The 19,524-nt window shown below is 46.2% G+C and overlaps 1 protein-coding gene across 1 annotated transcript in view; it reads left to right on the top strand.

Moving 5' to 3' along the window:
* Positions 1-19,524, top strand: part of LOC141091336 (retinol dehydrogenase 7-like) — a 125,442-nt gene that overhangs the window by 96,165 nt on the left and 9,753 nt on the right. Inside the window, exon 5 of the mRNA XM_073576865.1 lies at positions 3,384-3,550. Coding sequence (XP_073432966.1) covers positions 3,384-3,550 — 167 coding nt within the window. The remainder of the gene's footprint in view (positions 1-3,383; positions 3,551-19,524) is intronic.

Here is a 19,524-nt window from a genome sequence, read left to right as displayed (position 1 = left end):
CGTGATATATTTTACAACAAAGACACATTGGTAGGTGAGGGTGGAGGTGGTGGGTCCAATTATGACCGACTTTTTTTGTTCCGGGTCTTCTTTTTCTTGTGCTGAGCAGTCACTAGTGGGAGTCTGTTTTTTGAAGGTACTTCTGCATTTCTTGCTTGGCTGTGTGGGAGTGGTGGCCTCTGTTGCAGTGTGCTGGCTTGGTGCTGGTCTGGGCAGCATGGTGGACATTGAAGTCTGCATGGCTGCTGCACTCTGCTGCATAGTGGAAGCTGAAGGCTGCTTGGCTGCTGTACTCATCTGCGTGGTGAAAGTTGAGGCTGCATGGCTGCTGCACACGGCTGCATGGTGTAGATGGGTACTGTAGGAACAGTCCTAATGTCCAGCGGTGGTGGTGGATAGGTCACTTGCGCCGTCATTGTTTGTTAAGCAGACAGGTATCCAAGTCCTTGAGATGTCTGGATAGGTGCTGGAGGATTCTGCCACTGTTGCTGTGCTGGCCCTTGTTGACCTGTAGGAAATGAAGTTTGTGCCTGCTGCTATCAGGACTGCTGCAATGCCTGGTTGTAAGCAGCCTGGCAGGGCTGCATCACGGTCAGCTGAAGATCAAGTGGTAGGTTTCCTGACAGGCACCACTCTATTGATAACAAAAAATGTTATGCCAGTCTCTGAAGGTCGGCTTCCAGGTGGTCAAGGCATCTGTGGACTTCCTGGAAAAGTGTGTTCATCTGAGTGAACCCACTATTCAGTCTTTCTAAAAACCGCTTTCATACCATCCTGGAAGATCGAGCCTAAGTGAAGAAACTCGGGCATGACTGGCCTCTCCCAGGCCCTCTGCCGCTGACGAGAAGACCCAACAAAACCAGTGGCAGAGGGCTGGGAGAGGGGAAAACCAGATAGACCGGCAGCCTGTTCCCCAGCCTGTGAAGCCAGACTGGTTGTTCCATCACTGGTGGATGATTGGTATTGGGCCTGTTTGCTGGCTGGTTGATGAGGGGCCACTCCAACTGTGGACGATCCAGGTTGTGTTGTGCTGCACCAGGATCTGTGTGGAAAATAAACGAAAAACATTAGTAAAAAAAATTATATTGTTTATATAATTGTAAGACAACACAAAAAATACTCACGTTCGCTGACTAAGCGCAGGACTCAGAAACAAAAGTAGACAATGGTATTTATATTTTCTGAGCATTGCAGCAGCACCACTTTGAACCTGAATCTCCTCTCTTATGTCCTTATTGAAGTGATCCTTCGTCGAACGCTAACGGACTTTTATTCTCTTCACTGTGAAGGGGCAAAAAATAATTGTAAAACAATGCACTTACATTACCAGGTTCACTGCCACGTCAGACCACATTGCAATACTTACGAAAATCCTTTCTGGCATATGGCATGGCACGGTCCCAATCAGCCAGCAGCGATGTTGCCACTTATTCCCAGAGTCTTCGAATCACTGCTGAGCCAGAATGATTACGATCATGGGGGTCCCACAACGCTACTCGCTCTTGCACAGATTGAATGAGTTGGTCATTATCAATCTCTGGTTTGCCTTCATAACATTTTGGAACCTATAGATCAAATAAAAAAAAATAATTAAGGGGGCTTTAGACATAGCGATATCGCTAGCGCGTCACCAATTTTGTGACGCAGCAGCGATATCGCTACATGTGATACTTACCTCCGACCGGCTCCACCGCTGGCTATCCCTGATCGTGCGAGATCGTCCACGTCCATTTCTCGTCGTCGGCTTCCTGCTGGCGCCGACGAGCGAGCTATGGACGCGGGCGGAAGACGGCAGTCATCGCTTCGTCTGAAAGGTAAGTACCACCGCCGAGCATCGCTACATCGCTGGTGAGATGTGCCTGTGTGGCAGCTCACTAGCGACCATTTAGCGATGCACCAGCGATCCTGACCGGGTCGTATCATGGTCGGGATCGCTGGTGCATCGATAAATGTAAAGGGGCCTTAAGTAACAAAAACTGAAAACAAATTCAATTACAACTATGATAATGAAAAGACTACTTACACTCCGTCTTTCCTCCTCAGAAACTTGAGGCCAACGACCCTGGGAAGAATCATTTCCACTCGACTGCTCCTGCTCTTCCACACTGGAAAGTACCTGTAAAGAACATACATGATTTACCAAATGTATAGTATTGCCAGTCAATACATACCAATCAGTATATCAAATGTGATTACATAATCAGTGTCATGTCCACTCTGAGAGGCTTCACTGGAGGACATGTTGGAATAGCAGGCAGAAGTCAAGTGAAACACTACAGAAAAGAACAGAGAAGAAAAATTAAACTTGGTAAGAGCCAGAGACACAAAAAATAAATAAAAATAAAAAACACAATGGACACCAATACTTACATTACAGGCAGTAGTCCAACAGCGCAGCAATCAGGCAGCACAGAACAGGAACAGCAGCACAGCACCAGGACGGAGAAATCCTGGACAGGAGAAATGAGGGTCAGTACCACAGCACTAGAACGGAGAAAACCTGGACAGGAGAACAGAAGGGCCAATACCACAGCACCGGGACGGAGAAATCCTGGACAGGAGAAGCAAGCCACAACAGTAGTTTGGGACCGGAGCAGCAACTAGTCTACAAGAAACAAAAAAAAATTAGTACAGAGTACAGACTGCAGAGACAGACAGACATTTTCAAAGCTTCTATACTTACATAGACAGTCTTGTGCCCACATCCAGAGTCTGGAGAGTAATGGCCTTGCAGTGTCCAGACTTCCTTTTATACAGCTGGCAATTAGCATGTGGTGAAATAATTTCCTGGACCTGCTCGTTCGAAACGCATGCATACGAATGTCCTTGCGCACCAATGCGTTCCCATAGACAGTAATGTGTTGTTTTGACCCACTCATCCACATGCGCATGACTGCGCATAATTGACGCCTCAAAAAAATGCAACATGTTGCGTTCGTCGGACACTGCCGCACACCGCGATACATCGCATGTTTACGCATCCGCATGTGAACTGATGCAAACGCATGTCCCTGTGTACACAATGTTAAATATAGGTATGTGTGAAGCATGCGCATCTATGCGGATCATACTCTGCACACAGATACGCTAATGTGAAAGCAGCCTTAATGATCTGATCATTGATATGTAATGCTTGACAAGGAAGTTGAGGTCAGGGAGAGGAAAAGAGAGAGAAATCCCACACAGCTGAAGGGTATTTTGGGGAGGTCCATGCAGTCCTTACTTGACTACAGTCAGACATTGTATAAAATTGTGACTGACGTTTTTGAGGAACTCCTAGTAATTAAATGCTCCGTCACTTCTTTCAAATTTGAATTGATTTTGATGCCACTTTCTCTGTCACCCCAGCGCAAAGAATTTTTATGTCTTTTTTTTCTTTACAGAAGGGAACTGCGAGAGTTTGGAATAAAAGTCTCCATTATAGAACCAGGTGCTTTCAAAACACCTATGATGAGTTCAGTTGATGCTCATTTAAATAACTTAAAGCGCCTTTGGGAAAATCTCCCTGAAGAAACTAAAGACTGCTATGGCAAGAAATACTATGAGCAATGTAAGTTGATGTGTACAGATCTCAATCATTGTGTCAGAAATCCTTAGTTGCAGCTGGGGTGAACGTGCCATCAGAAGATGGGTACCAAAGACACCAGGCCTGCCTACAATTTCATTTTTCCAGAAAGTGATAAAATATAATGGGCTAAGCTCATTTTAGCATCAGAGGATCTGTTAGAAGTTGCAGGACTTTTTTCTCATGAAACCAATAGCTTGCTCAGATTGGTTATAAATCAATGGATTTCATTGATATCACATGATGATTCGACAGCACATTGTTGTTTCTACAATACAGATTAAACAAAGTCATAGCCTTCATGTTTGGCAATCCTCACTCGTCTGTAGCTTTCTTCACGTTTCTATTTGGTCTTAATAAGTCTTGGGGGATGAACACTATTTAGCAAGTGTTACTCACCCCCATTTGCTATCTATGTATTTTGCTGACGTCTTCCTTCTTCTGCATCCAGCTTGTCTGCAAATCCTTTTGAGATCTAACAAAACACCAGAAAAGCACTAATTCTGTACACACAGGAGTGCAAAGGAGACATGATAATAATGATAATAGAAATGAACACATTACACAGATTACAGAATAAGAAATCTGGCAATCCCAAATGCAGAAAAAATAGTTTTGTTTTATTCACAGCTTAATAATCCACACGGTGTACATTCTATTTCTTACGTTTCGGTCACTATCATGGACCTTCTTCAGACTATATACAGTGTAGAGGAAAAACAACAAAAAAATAATAAATTAACATAAACATACATAATAACATACAACTGGTTTCAAAATGACATTACATAATCCAGTAGAGTCATATTTGAGCTAAAGCTACATAGAAGCACATGTTACACATGAATGAACATTTATGTAAAGCGTATTCTAGTCCCAAAAGAATGGATTAACGCCATCATATAGAGGAAAAAATATAGAATCCCTATCAGGACACCAGACATGTTATACCTTACAGAGCAAACAGAGATATATTAAAAAAATACCAGGAGAACTTGGATCAACCAATAGATGGGATTGTGAAGAGAAAATCATGAGTGGTTTTATTATCTAAACATTCAATTTGCCTCAGAAGGAGACGGTAAATTATTCACAAAATAGACCATAAAGACCTGCAGCGTTTGGTAGCAGGATAAAAGGGAAGTGGAAAAAAAAGGCCTTTGATCTCACATCCTCAGACAGGTGCTGATATCCCCATCAAGGGATTCTACACCTGCAAATATGACTCTACTGGATTATGTAATGTCATTTTGAAACCAGTTGTATGCTATTATGTATGTTTATGTTAATTTATTTTTTTTTGTTGTTTTTCCTCTACACTGTATACATTCTGAAGAAGGCCCATGATAGTGATGGAAACGTAACAAATAGAATGTACACCCTATGGATTATTAAGCTGTGACTAAAACGAATCTATTTTTTCTGCATTTGGGAGTGCCGGATTTCTTATTCTGTATTGAATTGGGACTGGTATCCTTTTCTGCGTACCCCTCATCTGAATGCTTTTTTGTCACATTACACAGATTAAACCATTGAATATAACAGATATAGCACAATATTCGCAAAATCCTGGACAGTTCAACAGGTTACAAAGAAGCAAACCCGTTTTTATCCCCTTTGTCTACACTTTTACAAGTGCAAGCAAGCGCCAAAACACCAAGAGACCACTACATAGTGGATTCACCTCTCCATTTACTTTTGTGGGTAATACAGAATTAGCAAATAATGCCTAGGGATCTTTTATGGACAAGACACAAGTGGATCCCAAAATTGGTCATTGCACCTGACAGGTAATTTCATAATTTAATAAGCTTTTTTTATTTTGAAAGATTTTTTTATTCAAACATTCAAAACTGGGAATGTAGGCGGCAGCAAATCATGCTATCCTTGAATTTTGGATTATAAGAGGAGGAAGACCCACGAGGAATCAGTTGAAAGTTAGAAAGTCAGATTTTAATGGACTCAGAAAGAGGTTAGGAAAGGTCCAATGGCTGGATGTTCTAAAGGACACAAATGTCCAAGAAGGATGGGAGAATTTGCTAAATGAAATTCTCACTGGTAAATCAGTAACAATTCCAAAAACGAACAATTGGAAGCATTTAAGGAGACCAGAATGGATGAACACAGAACTTAAACACTTACTAAAAAGGAAAAAATAAATGTATATCAAATGGAAAGAGGGGGCAAATCTAACGAAGAATATAATTTTATCTGCAAGGAATACAGGGTAAGCATTACAAGTGCTAAATCCAGTAACTGAGGCTTGCAAGGGAGATCAAAAGCAACAAAAAAGAATTTTAGAGGTATGTGAAAAACAAAATATAAGTCAAAGATGTTATAGAACTTTTACAAGATGAAAAGGGTGAAGTGATCAAAAATTATGCTGAGAATGCCAAACTCTGCATCTTTGTTCTCTAAGAAAGTAAATGTAATAGCAATTGATCTTCACTGTGCTATCAAAGGAATAAAATAATCCACACTATCAATAAACAGAGAGATGGTGAGGGAAAACTTAGCTAATTTAAATCTCCTGGTCCAGATGAATTACATCCTAGGGTACTGAAAGAGATAGCAGAGGAAATTGCAGAACCACTAGCCAGAATCATTGAAAATTCCTGGTGAACAGGAGAAGTCCCAGAAGATTGGAGACAGACAAATGTTGCCCCTAGCTTCAAAAAAGGAAAGAAGATGGAGCAAGGAAATTACAGGCCAGTGAGCTTTACTTCTCTACCAGGAAAGATCTGTGAACAAACTATTAAACAGTATTTATGCAAGTATTTGAATGAAAATACAATAATTAACTAGAGCCAACATGGCTTTGTAGCAAACAAGTCAAGCCAGACTAATCTAACTTCATATGATCTAATCACTGACTGGGTTGTTTAGGGAAAAGGGTAGATATAATATATCTCGACTTTAGTAACACATTTGATAAAGTATCTCATACTATCCTTATTGAAAAAATGACCAATAATGAGATTGACAAGGCTACGGTTAGGTGGATTCATAACTGGCTCAATGATTGTACTTAGAGTTGAGCGAAACGGGTCGAAAAATTTCAAAAGTCGCCGACTTTTGTCAAAGTTGGGTTTCATGAAACGAAACCCGACCCTAGGATGAGGTCGGCCACGAGGTCGGCGACTTACGCGCCAAAGTCGAGTTTCAAAAGTTTGTTTTGCGCTCTTTTTCAGCCAATCAGGATCCACGGACACTGTGGGCAACGTGATGACATAGGCAGGGGTCACCACCATCTTTCAGAAGGGCATGCAAGTGATTGGCTTGCTTTGGTGGGCGTCACAGGGGGTATAAAAGGGCGTGCACGCCAACCGCCATCTTACTTCTGCCGATCTCAGTATAGGGAGAGGTAGCTGCTGATTCTGTAGGGAGAGCGTTAGGCAGGGAAGAAGACAAAAAAACTGCTTCTGCTGCTAGCAATTTGGCCTGCACAACACACCAGTCACTGTGTGTGCAGTGCAAGGGGAGGCTATATTGTGGTGTATCAGTGGTGTTGGTTGTTGGGCTGCCTTTTAAGGCTTCCTGACAGGCTGGCATTGCTGTTTACCCACTGCTCCGCAAACTGCTTTTTTAAAAGCAATCCAATCTCCCTTATCCTCTAGTCACTTTTGTCACAGCTGTGCCATCGAGCCTGTGACATAGCGCTCATATATCAGTGGGCCTCACACAATCCAAAAGTGTCCAGTGTCCAAAAGTGTGTGCAGAGATTCAAAATCTCCCTTATCCTCTAGTCACTTTGGTCACAGCTGTGCCATCGAGCCTGTCACATAGCGCTCAGATATTCATTGGGCCTCACACAATCCAAAAGTGTCCAGTGTCCAAACGTGTGTGCAGAGATTCAAAATCTCCCTTATCCTGTAGTCACTTTGGTCACAGCTGTGCCATCGAGCCTGTCACATAGCGCTCAGATATTCATTGGGCCTCACACAATCCAAAAGTGTCCAGTGTCCAAAAGTGTGTGCAGAGATTCAAAATCTCCCTTATCCTCTAGTCACTTTGGTCACAGCTGTGCCATCGAGCCTGTCACATAGCGCTCAGATATTCATTGGGCCTCACACAATCCAAAAGTGTCCAGTGTCCAAAAGTGTGTGCAGAAATTCAAAATCTCCCTTATCCTCTAGTCACTTTGGTCACAGCTGTGCCATCGAGCCTGTGACATAGCGCTCAGATATCAGTGGGCCTCACACATTCCAAAAGTGTCCAGTGTCCAAAAGTGTGTGCAGAGATTCAAAATCTCCCTTATCCTCTAGTCACTTTGGTCACAGCTGTGCCATCGAGCCTGTCACATAGCGCTCAGATATTCATTGGGCCTCACACAATCCAAAAGTGTCCAGTGTCCAAAAGTGTGTGCAGAGATTCAAAATCCCCCTTATCCTCTAGTCACTTTGGTCACAGCTGTGCCATCGAGCCTGTCACATAGCGCTCAGATATCAGTGGGCCTCACACAATCCAAAAGTGTCCAGTGTCCAAAAGTGTGTGCAGAGATTCAAAATCTCCCTTATCCTCTAGTCACTTTGGTCACAGCTGTGCCATCGAGCCTGTCACATAGCGCTCAGATATTCATTGGGCCTCACGCAATCCAAAAGTGTCCAGTGTCTAAAAGTGTGTGCAGAGATTCAAAATCTCCCTTATCCTCTAGTCAATTTGGTCACAGCTGTGCCATCGAGCCTGTCACATAGCGCTCAGATATCAGTGGGCCTCACACAATCCAAAAGTGTCCAGTGTCCAAAAGTGTGTGCAGAGATTCAAAATATCCCTTATCCTCTAGTCACGTTGGTCACAGCTGTGCCATCGAGCCTGTCACATAGCGCTCAGATATTCATTGGGCCTCACGCAATCCAAAAGTGTCCAGTGTCTAAAAGTGTGTGCAGAGATTCAAAATCTCCCTTATCCTCTAGTCAATTTGGTCACAGCTGTGCCATCGAGCCTGTCACATAGCGCTCAGATATTCATTGGGCCTCACACAATCCAAAAGTGTCCAGTGTCTAAAAGTGTGTGCAGAGATTCAAAATCTCCCTTATCCTCTAGTCACTTTGGTCACAGCTGTGCCATCGAGCCTGTGACATAGCGATCAGATATCAGTGGGCCTCACACAATCCAAAAGTGTCCAGTGTCCAAAAGTGTGTGCAGAGATTCAAAATATCCCTTATCCTCTAGTCACTTTGGTCACAGCTGTGCCATCGAGCCTGTCACATAGCGCTCAGATATTCATTGGGCCTCACACAATCCAAAAGTGTCCAGTGTCCAAAAGTGTGTGCAGTGTTCAAAATCTCCCTTATCCTCTAGTCACTTTGGTCACAGCTGTGCCATCGAGCCTGTCACATAGCGCTCAGATATTCATTGGGCCTCACACAATCCAAAAGTGTCCAGTGTCCAAAAGTGTGTGCAGAGATTCAAAATCTCCCTTATCCTCTAGTCACTTTGGTCACAGCTGTGCCATCGAGCCTGTCACATAGCGCTCAGATGTTCATTGGGCCTCACACAATCCAAAAATGTCCAGTGTCCAAAAGTGTGTGCAGAGATTCACAATCTCCCTTCTCCTCTAGTCACTTTGGTCACAGCTGTGCCATCGAGCCTGTCACATAGCGCTCAGATATCAGTGGGCCTCACACAATCCAAAAGTGTCCAGTGTCCATAAGTGTCTGCAGAAATTCAAAATCTCCCCTGTCCTATAGACACCTTGTACCTTGTTTTACATTACTATATAATTTGTTGGAGTTTGTCTACATTTCTACCAAAAATGAGGAAGGCTGGTGGAAGAGGCCGTGGAATTGGGCGGGGGTTGGCAGCTGGTAATGATGGTGTTGGTGGTGGATCTGATGGTAGTGGCAAGAGCAAAATAGGACCGAATGCAGGAGGTGTTGAGCCTGCGTCATCGTCTGGCTACATAAGGCCTCGAACGCTTAGTTTTCTAGGAGTTGGCAAACCGCTTTTAAAGCCAGAGCTTCAGGAAAAAGTTTTGTCTTACATTGCTGACTCAGCCTCCAGCTCTATCGCCTCCTCTTCTTCAGTTGTAAAAAGTAAAAGCACTGAGTCGTCATTGGAGGCTCATGTTCATGAACCACACCTTTCCTTGTGTCCTTCACCCCAACCAAGATTGAAGGATGACGCAGGCCATACTACTGATTACTCCATGGAGCTGTTTTCACATACCATGCTTGGATTATCAAGTGAAATGGTGAATTACCCAGGCCAAGATGAATCTGACATGGAGTGCACTGATGCACAGCCGCTGATGGATGATTCTGCTGGTACATTCACTCAGAGCACTACATTGTCCTCGCAGTGTACAGAGCCAGATTCTGACCCTGATGAGACTCAGGTGCCCCTTCCCGCACACTATACCACCATACACGGTGACACAGAGGAAGGTGCACATGACATAGAAGAGGAGGTGATGGATGACCCAGTTGTTGACACAGATTGGCATCCATTGGGGGAAGAGGGTGCTGCTTCCAATAGCTCAGATGAGGAGCATCCACAGCAGAAATCGACATCGCAACAGCTGTTATCTGGCAGGCCTGTAGCACTCCAAAGACAGGTTCCAAACATCAAAAGAGTTGCGGGACAGCTTGTCCAGAGGGTCAAAAGATCACAGCGTGCTAGGCCGCAAAATGTCTGCCAAAGTAGGAAGAGTGCAGTGTGGCACTTTTTTGAACAAAATCCTCATGATCAGGCCAAGAAGTGCGCAAAGACCTTTAGCCGAGGGAAAAATCTGAAAAATTTGAATACCATTTGCATGCTTAGACATTTAACCAGCATGCACTTGCAAGCGTGGACACAACACCAAACCTCAAGTGCCACATGTGCAACTGATCACAACGAAGGTAGTCAGCAACGCTACATTGTTTCCCCCACTGTAAGCCCACCGGTTAGCACAGCAGCAAATGTTGAGGTGTCGTTGCAAGGCCACAGCAGTCAGGGAATCCCACTGTTATATCAACGAAAGACTGATTCTAGGCCATCAGAAAGAACACCAACTCCATCACCATCATCAACCCTCTCTCAGTCCGCCCTGTCCACCGCTACTTCCACCATATGCAGCTCTCAAGTCCAGCTCACCCTCCCAGACACTATGAGTAGGTCAAGAAAGTACTCAGTCTCTCATCCGCGTACACTGGGTTTGAACGCCCACATTGCCAAACTAATCTCGTTTGAGATGATGCCCTTTCGGTTGGTGGAAAGCACAGCTTTCCGCGAACTCATGGCCTATGCAGTACCACGCTATGACCTACCCAGTCGCCACTTCTTCTCTCGCAAAGCCATCCCAGCCCTCCACCATCATGTGAAAGACCGCATTGTCCATGCACTCAAGCAGTCAGTGAGCGGAAAGGTGCACCTCACAACTGATGCATGGTCCAGTCGGCATGGCCAGGGCCGTTACGTGTCCATCACTGCGCACTGGGTTAATGTGGTGGATGCAGGGTCCACAGGGGACAGCGGTGGTGGGACAGTGCTGCCTAGCCCACGGTATAGGAAACAGTTGGCTGTAGGCGTTCGACCCTCCTCCTCCTCCTCCAGAAGCGAAAGCTCGTCCACAGAGCGCAGTCGTACGAGCACTCCATCTGCAGCTGCCACTGTTGCACACGATGTGTCCCCCTATCGAGCAGCTAGTGGAAAGCGTCAGCAGGCTGTGTTGCAGATGATGTGTTTGGGCAACAGACACACCGCCGAGGTGCTGGCCGAGTACTTGAAGCGACAAACTGAGTCATGGCTGGGCAGTGTACATCTTGAGGCAGGCAAGGTAGTTAGTGATAACGGCCGTAATTTTGTGGCAGCCATAGCCCTTTCAAAACTCAGCCACATACCTTGCTTGGCTCACACCTTGAACCTGATGGTGCAGTGCTTCCTCAAAAATTATCCGGAGTTAACAGCCCTGCTCCAGAAGGTGCGAAGACTGTGCGCGCACATCCGCCGGTCGCCTGTACACTCCGTTCGTATGCAGAAGCTGCAGCGATTGCTCCACCTTCCCAACCACCGCCTCATTATCGACATTGCAACAAGGTGGAACTCCACCCTGCACATGGTGGAGCGGCTGTGCGAGCAGAGGCAGGCCATAATGCATTTGTGGGAGGATACACGGCCAGGCACTTTGAGAGCAGACATGGAGTTGACAGGTGTGCAGTGGTCGAAGCAGAAAGACCTCTGTAAAGTCCTTCAGTGTTTTGAGGAATGCACACGGCTGGTAAGCGCAGACGACGCCATCCTAAGCATGAGCATCCCACTTATGCGTCTGCTCATGCAAACTTTGACGCACCTTAAGGAGCAGGCGTCTGCAGCCAATGTTGATGAGGAGGAAGAGGAGGAGGGAATCCTTGATGACATTCAGCCATTGTCTGCTCAGGGACCTCTCCTGGACGAGGTGGAGGAAGAAGAGGAGGAGGAGGATGATGATGGGGATGATTACTTAGGGGAGGAGGATGCATCTCGTGGGGCAAGTGAAAATGTTGGCGTGGCAAGGTCTGGTACAGGGTTTGTGCGTGACTGGAGGGATGTGGATTTGCCAGAAAGTGCTCCTCCACCCAGCACTCGCAGTGCATCATTGACCCCGGGAACATTGGCCCACATGTCAGATTATGCCTTGCAGATCCTAAAAAGGGACCCCCGCATTGCCAAAATGATGAACGATGATGACTACTGGTTGGCCAGCATCCTGGATCCACGCTATAAAGGCAAATTACAAAACATCATGCCACAAGAGAACCTTGACCTAATATTGGCTAATAAACAAGCAACTCTGGTAAATCGGTTGCTTGAGGCATTCCCAGCACACAGCAGCGGTGATGGTTCTCACACGAGCCGTACGGGCCGGGGGCAGCTTGGCAGAGGTGTTCGTGGTGCACACAGCAGAAGTGGCGTTGGAGTCAGGGGTTTCATGACAATGTTGTGGACTGATTTTTCAAATACCGCTCACACAACTGGTAATACTGCATCGATGGAAAGTGACAGGAGACAGCAGTTGTCAACTATGGTTACAAACTACTTTTCCTCCCATATCGATGTTCTCCCACACAGGTCATTCCCCTTTGACTATTGGGCCGCTAAACTGGACACCTGGCCTGAATTGGCCCAATATGCCTTACAGGAGCTCGCTTGCCCAGCTGCAAGTGTGCTATCGGAAAGAGTCTTCAGTGCAGCTGGATCAATCCTGACAGAAAAAAGGACCCGTCTGTCAACCCAAAATGTGGATGATCTAACCTTCATTAAAATGAACCATGCATGGGTTTCCAAGGATTTTGTCCCACCTTCCCCTGATGACACATAGGGTGGCAGAAAAATGGCTTGCTTTGGTCCACCTCTTCCTGGGACTTCACCTATTTCGCCTTTTGCATCAGGTGAATGTCCAACATCAACATATGCCACTTTTTAAAACTCCCTAACTGTGCTGCCTCCCCCCCCATGGCCAGGGTCACCACCTAGCGCACGACACCGTGCGAGTGCCGTTGCCCTGGACAGGTGGGTAGGCCGACTCTTGGGCGCGGGCACTGGCACAGGGTCCCTCATAGTGCAATCAAGTGTCTCTGATGGTGGTGGTGCACACCCGCCGTCAGACACACCGCTGTACTATGAGGGGCCCAGTGCCAGTACCGACGCCCACGAGTGGGCCCCCCTTGCTTGGGCAGGGCCCCAGCATTTGCAATCTTTACCTCTCCCTGCTCCTCCGCTGTGTAATCTGGGCCGTCAAATCCATACTGTGCCTGACACCGTCTGAGCCTGCCTCCTGATGTATAGACATATATTTTGAATGTGTACGCTATCCATACATGTTATCCGGGGAAACGGTACCCTTTCTAACCTTTGTGAAATCACGTGCAATCCATACTGGGCCTAACACCGTCTGAGCCTGCCTCCTGAGACATATATTTTGAATGTGTACGCTATCCATACATGTTATCCGGGGAAACGGTACCCTTTCTAACCTTTGTGCAATCACGTGCAATCCATACTGGGCCTAACACCGTCTGAGCCTGCCTCCTGAGACATATATTTTGAATGTGTACGCTATCCATACATGTTATCCGGGGAAACGGTACCCTTTCTAACCTTTGTGCAATCACGTGCAATCCATACTGGGCCTAACACCGTCTGAGCCTGCCTCCTGAGACATATATTTTGAATGTGTACGCTATCCATACATGTTATCCGGGGAAACGGTACCCTTTCTAACCTTTGTGCAATCACGTGCAATCCATACTGGGCCTAACACCATCTGAGCCTGCCTCCTGAGACATATATTTTGAATGTGTACGCTATCCATACATGTTATCCGGGGAAACGGTACCCTTTCTAACCTTTGTGCAATCACGTGCAATCCATACTGGGCCTAACACCGTCTGAGCCTGCCTCCTGAGACATATATTTTGAATGTGTACGCTATCCATACATGTTATCCGGGGAAACGGTACCCTTTCTAACCTTTGTGCAATCACGTCCAATCCATACTGGGCCTAACACCGTCTGAGCCTGCCTCCTGAGACATATATTTTGAATGTGTACGCTAGCCATACATGTTATCCGGGGAAACGGTACCCTTTCTAACCTTTGTGCAATCACGTGCAATCCATACTGGGCCTAACACCGTCTGAGCCTGCCTCCTGAGACATATATTTTTTATGTGTACGCTATCCATACATGTTATCCGTGGAAACGGTACCCTTTCTAACCTTTGTGCAATCACGTGCAATCCATACTGGGCCTAACACCGTCTGAGCCTGCCTCCTGAGACATATATTTTGAATGTGTACGCTATCCATACATGTTATCCGGGGAAACGGTACCCTTTCTAACCTTTGTGCAATCACGTGCAATCCATACTGGGCCTAACACCGTCTGAGCCTGCCTCCTGAGACATATATTTTGAATGTGTACGCTATCCATACATGTTATCCGGGGAAACGGTACCCTTTCTAACCTTTGTGCAATCACGTGCAATCCATACTGGGCCTAACACCGTCTGAGCCTACCTCCTGAGACATATATTTTGAATGTGTACGCTATCCATACATGTTATTCGGGGAAACGGTACCCTTTCTAACCTTTGTGCAATCACGTGCAATCCATACTGGGCCTAACACCGTCTGAGCCTGCCTCCTGATGTATAGACATATATTTTGAATGTGTACGCTATCCATACATGTTATCTGGGGATACGGTACCCTTTCTAACCTTTGTGCAATCACGTGCAATCCATACTGGGCCTAACACCATCTGAGCCTGCCTCCTGATGTATAGACATATATTTTGAATGTGTACGTTATCCATACATGTTATCTGGGGATATGGTACCCTTTTTAACCTTTGTGCAATCACGTGCAATCCATACTGGGCCTAACACCGTCTGAGCCTGCCTCCTGAGACATATATTTTGAATGTGTACGCTATCCATACATGTTATCCGGGGAAACGGTACCCTTTCTAACCTTTGTGCAATTACGTGCAATCCATACTGGGCCTAACACCGTCTGAGCCTGCCTCCTGATGTATAGACATATATTTTGAATGTGTACGCTATCCATACATGTTATCTGGGGATACGGTACCCTTTCTAACCTTTGTGCAATCACGTGCAATCCATACTGGGCCTAACACCGTCTGAGCCTGCCTCCTGATGTATAGACATATATTTTGAATGTGTACGTTATCCATACATGTTACCTGGGGATATGGTACCCTTTTTAACCTTTGTGCAATCACGTGCAATCCATACTGGGCCTAACACCGTCTGAGCCTGCCTCCTGAGACATATATTTTGAATGTGTACGCTATCCATATGTTATCCGGGGAATCGGTACCCTTTCTAACCTTTGTGCAATCACGTGCAATCCATACTGGGCCTAACACCGTCTGAGCCTGCCTCCTGAGACATATATTTTGAATGTGTACGCTATCCATACATGTTATCAGGGGAAACGGTACCCTTTCTAACCTTTGTGCAATCACGTGCAATCCATACTGGGCCTAACACCGTCTGAGCCTGCCTCCTGATGTATAGACATATATTTTGAATGTGTACGCTATCCATACATGTTATCTGGGGATACGGTACCGTTTCTCACCTTTGTGCAATCACGTGTAATCCATACTGGGCGTGAGAACGGCTGGCGAGCTGTTAAGCAAGCTACAGCACCTGTGGTTTGCACACGTAAGTTTTTCATTTTTTCAGGAATGACGGTTAGGCCTAATTCCAGAACTGCGGTTGACCTGCACTTACTGGGAAATCATTGTTGGCGGGTAATAATTGTAATCAGTGATCCCCATCACTAACGTTGTTCAGCGGGTTATCTGCACCTGTAAGCGACAAACGCTGGCCTTTTCAGTGTAGCACACATGCAGCCACGGACATGTAAGGGCATGACACACCAGTTATTGGCCAATCTCATGTGCCAGAGCCTCACGTGTCCCTCTAGTAAGCCGGACTCGGACCGCGGGGCATGACGGAGTCTCGTTCGTTAACGGAATTAAGCTTGCAATGTGTGCATCTGTTCTGTAGCTGGCATGGTTGAGGTTTCCCAGGTGGAGTCGAATTTAACCGTAGGCTCCACTCCTGGTGGTGTCCTTCTGGACATTCCTTTAAGGTTCAGCTTTGCAACCATACTGCCCACGTAAAACAAACACTTTGCCTTCATGAACGCTGTTTGGAGGGTCATGACTCGTGGGAATAATGCCGCCCAATCAGTTAACCTGTTAGAGAGATCCTTCGTTGCTCCCAAGCATGACATCACACTCCCTAGGAAGAAGGTAATGCCACTGTGGCGACCGTACTCCTGTGGGCGACACAAGTGCACTGATGCCCAGCCACTGCTCGATGAATCTGCTGGTACATTGACCCAGACCACTACATTCCCCTCGCACGCTACACGACCTGAATCTGACCCTGATGAAACTCAGGTTCCCCTTCCCATATACAGTTCCATCTTACACGGTGACAAAGAGGAAGCTGCAGATGAAAGTGCAGGTTCGGCCCACCCGCCATCAGACACACCACCGTACTATCAGGGGCCCTGTGCCAGTGCCGTCGCCAACGAGTGGGCCCCCCCTGCTTGCCCAGGATCACAGCACTTGCAAAGTTGAAATACTGTGCAGTGAGATGGAAGATGGGGACGACGAGGAGTCCAGACAAGTACAGGGATTCCCTAGCGCGGAGACTTATTTGATTGTTTTCAATGTTGGGACAGCAATTTTTGGGGAGCACTATACTCTGGAGAATGATAGATGGGGCCCACCATACACTGGAACATTCCAAAGGTGGACATCAGACACTGGAGCAGCATTTACAGGGCCCATTATACACTAGAGCATTAGAAATGGGGCCCATTATGTTTGGAGCATTATTTGGGCCCATAATACAGTGGAGCTTCATCCATGGGGACCAACATATACTGTAGCATTATGTGGAGCTCATCATATACTGTTTCAAACATTATATGGGACCAATGATTCTGTATGGAGAAATAGATGGGCCTCGTCATGAGATGTAAAAAGTGAGGTATTTTTCATTGTACTATACCGCTATTTCTCTGCCGTATCGGAGCATGATAAGTTGTGGTATGTGTTAAAGGGGCGCTCTTTCGCCCAGGGCACATGAAAACTTGCAGCCAGCCCTCCCCCCCCCCCACAACTTTAGCCAAATAACCCCCATTTTTCAGTGCGTAACTTGTATTATGAAGTTAATTAAGGTTGACAAGCTTAAGTAAGAAGAATTGATGCTTTTGGCATTCAAATGGGCACTGTAGGTGTGTTTCCTGTCCTCCTCTCACTGCCGACTTTTATTCCCCATTGACTTACATTGGGTTTCGTGTTTCGGGACGACCCCGACTTTTCCCTATAATCGGACGATCTTGCTTGACCCGACTTTTGGAAAAGTCGGGTTTCACGAAACGAAACGCGACCCTAAAAAACCAAAAGTCGCTCAACTCTAATTGTACTTAAAGAGTGGTGATAAATGGTTGAACATCCAATTTGAAGAGTGTTTTAAGTATGGTACCACAAGGCTCTATCTTGGCCTAAGCCCCTTTCTCACATAGCGAGATCGCTAGCGAGATCACTGAAGCGTCACTGATTTTGTGACACAACAGCGATCTCACCAGCGATCTCGCTACATGTGACACGCAGCAGCGACCGGCCCCCCCGCTGGATATCGCTGATCGTGCTCGAATGTCCTGGGCCATTTTTTGATCGTTGGTTTCCCGCTGGCCAGCGCACATTGCTGTGTTTGACGCCGATGAGCGACCTCGTTGGCAACGCAGAACTCAGGGATGCAGGCGGGAATCGTTTGAAAAGCTGATATGTGACAAGGTACCAACGACCGGCGAGGTCGTTACAAGGATCGCCGGATCGTTGCTGCATCGCTGAAGTGATCTGCCTGTTTGGCAGCTTACTAGTGACCATTCAGCGACGCACCAACGATCCTTTCCAGATCGTATCGTTGTCAGGATCGCTGGTGCGTCGCTAAGTGGAATGGGACCCTTAGTGTTGTTCAACATTTTTATAAATGATCTAGATAAGGGACTAAAGGTAAACTAATCAAATTTTGCAGACAATTCAAATCTAGCAGGGATAGCTAACACTAGAGAAGACAGAGAAAGGATTCGGAAGGATATAGATAAGCTTGAACAATGGGCAGTGACTAATACAGTGGCGACTAGAGTTGAGCGACTTTTGTTTTTTTAGGGTCGAGTTTCGTTTCGTGAAACCCGACTTTTCCAAAAGTCGGGTCGAGCAAGATCGGCCGACTATAGGGAAAAGTCGGGGTCGTCCCGAAACACTAAACCCAATGTAAGTCAATGGGGAATAAAAGTCGGCAGTGAGAGGACAGGAAACACACCTACAGTGCCCATTTGAATGCCAAAAGCATCAATTCTTTTTAATTAAGCTTGTCAACCTTAATTAACTTCATAATACTAGTTACGCACTGAAAAATGCACGCTCAGTACCTCAGCAGGACAAAAAAAAAGTTGGGATTGCTTTTAAAAAAGCAGTTTGCAGAGCAGTGGGTAAACAGCAATGCAGCCGTCAGGAAGCCTTAGAAGGCAGCCTAACAACCAACACCGCTGATCCAGCAAAATATAGCCTCCCCTTGCACTGCACACACAGTGACTGGCGTGTTGTACAGGCAAAATCGCTAGCAGCAGAAGCAGTTTTTGGTGTCTTCTTACCTGCCTAACGCTCTCCCTACAGAATCAGCAGCAGCAGCTCTCCCTATTCTGAGATCAGCATGAGGAACATGGCGGTCGGCGTGCACGCCCTTTTATACCCCCTGTGACGCCCACCAAAGCAAGCCAATCACTTGCATGCCCTTCTGAAAGATGGTGGTGACCCCTGCCTATGTCATCACGTTGCCCACAGTGTCCGTGGATCCTGATTGGCTGAAAAAGAGCGCAAAACAAACTTTTGAAACTCGACTTTGGCGCGTAAGTCGCCGAACTCGTGGCCGACCTCATCCTATGGTCGGGTTTCGTTTCATGAAACCCGACTTTCCCAAAAGTCGGCGACTTTTGAAATTTTTCGACCCGTTTCGCTCAACTCTAGTGGCGACCAAAAGTTTGCATTTTTTTTAAAAGTGTGATTACTTCTGGCTCGTGGTAGAACCTGCACCGCTGCTGTGTGCTGGGAATGCCTCTAACAAATGGTTTACCAGAGTTGCTTGTTTGTTCGCCAATATTAGCTCTAGGTACTCCTGTGGCATGATGTTATGTAATTTGCCTTTATAGCATGGATCGAGGATGCTGGCCAACCAGTAGTCGTCATCCTTCATAATTTTGGTAATGCGGGGGTCCCTTTTTAGGATCCGCAAGAGATAATCACACATGTGGGCCAATGTTCCATATGTCAATGATGCACTGCCATTGGTGGGTTTAGGAGCACTTTCTGCCAAATCCACATCCCTACAGTCACGCACAAACCCTGTATCTGAGCTTTGCAAGCCAATATTTTCTCTTGCCCCA

The sequence above is a fragment of the Dendrobates tinctorius genome, unplaced genomic scaffold (genome assembly GCF_039654945.1).
Source record: "Dendrobates tinctorius isolate UK_male_01 unplaced genomic scaffold, ASM3965494v1 ptg000051l, whole genome shotgun sequence".
In the NCBI taxonomy this organism is placed as follows: domain Eukaryota; kingdom Metazoa; phylum Chordata; class Amphibia; order Anura; family Dendrobatidae; genus Dendrobates; species Dendrobates tinctorius.
Note: the sequence above shows the minus strand (reverse complement) of the source record. Positions and strands in the feature narration are given on the sequence as shown.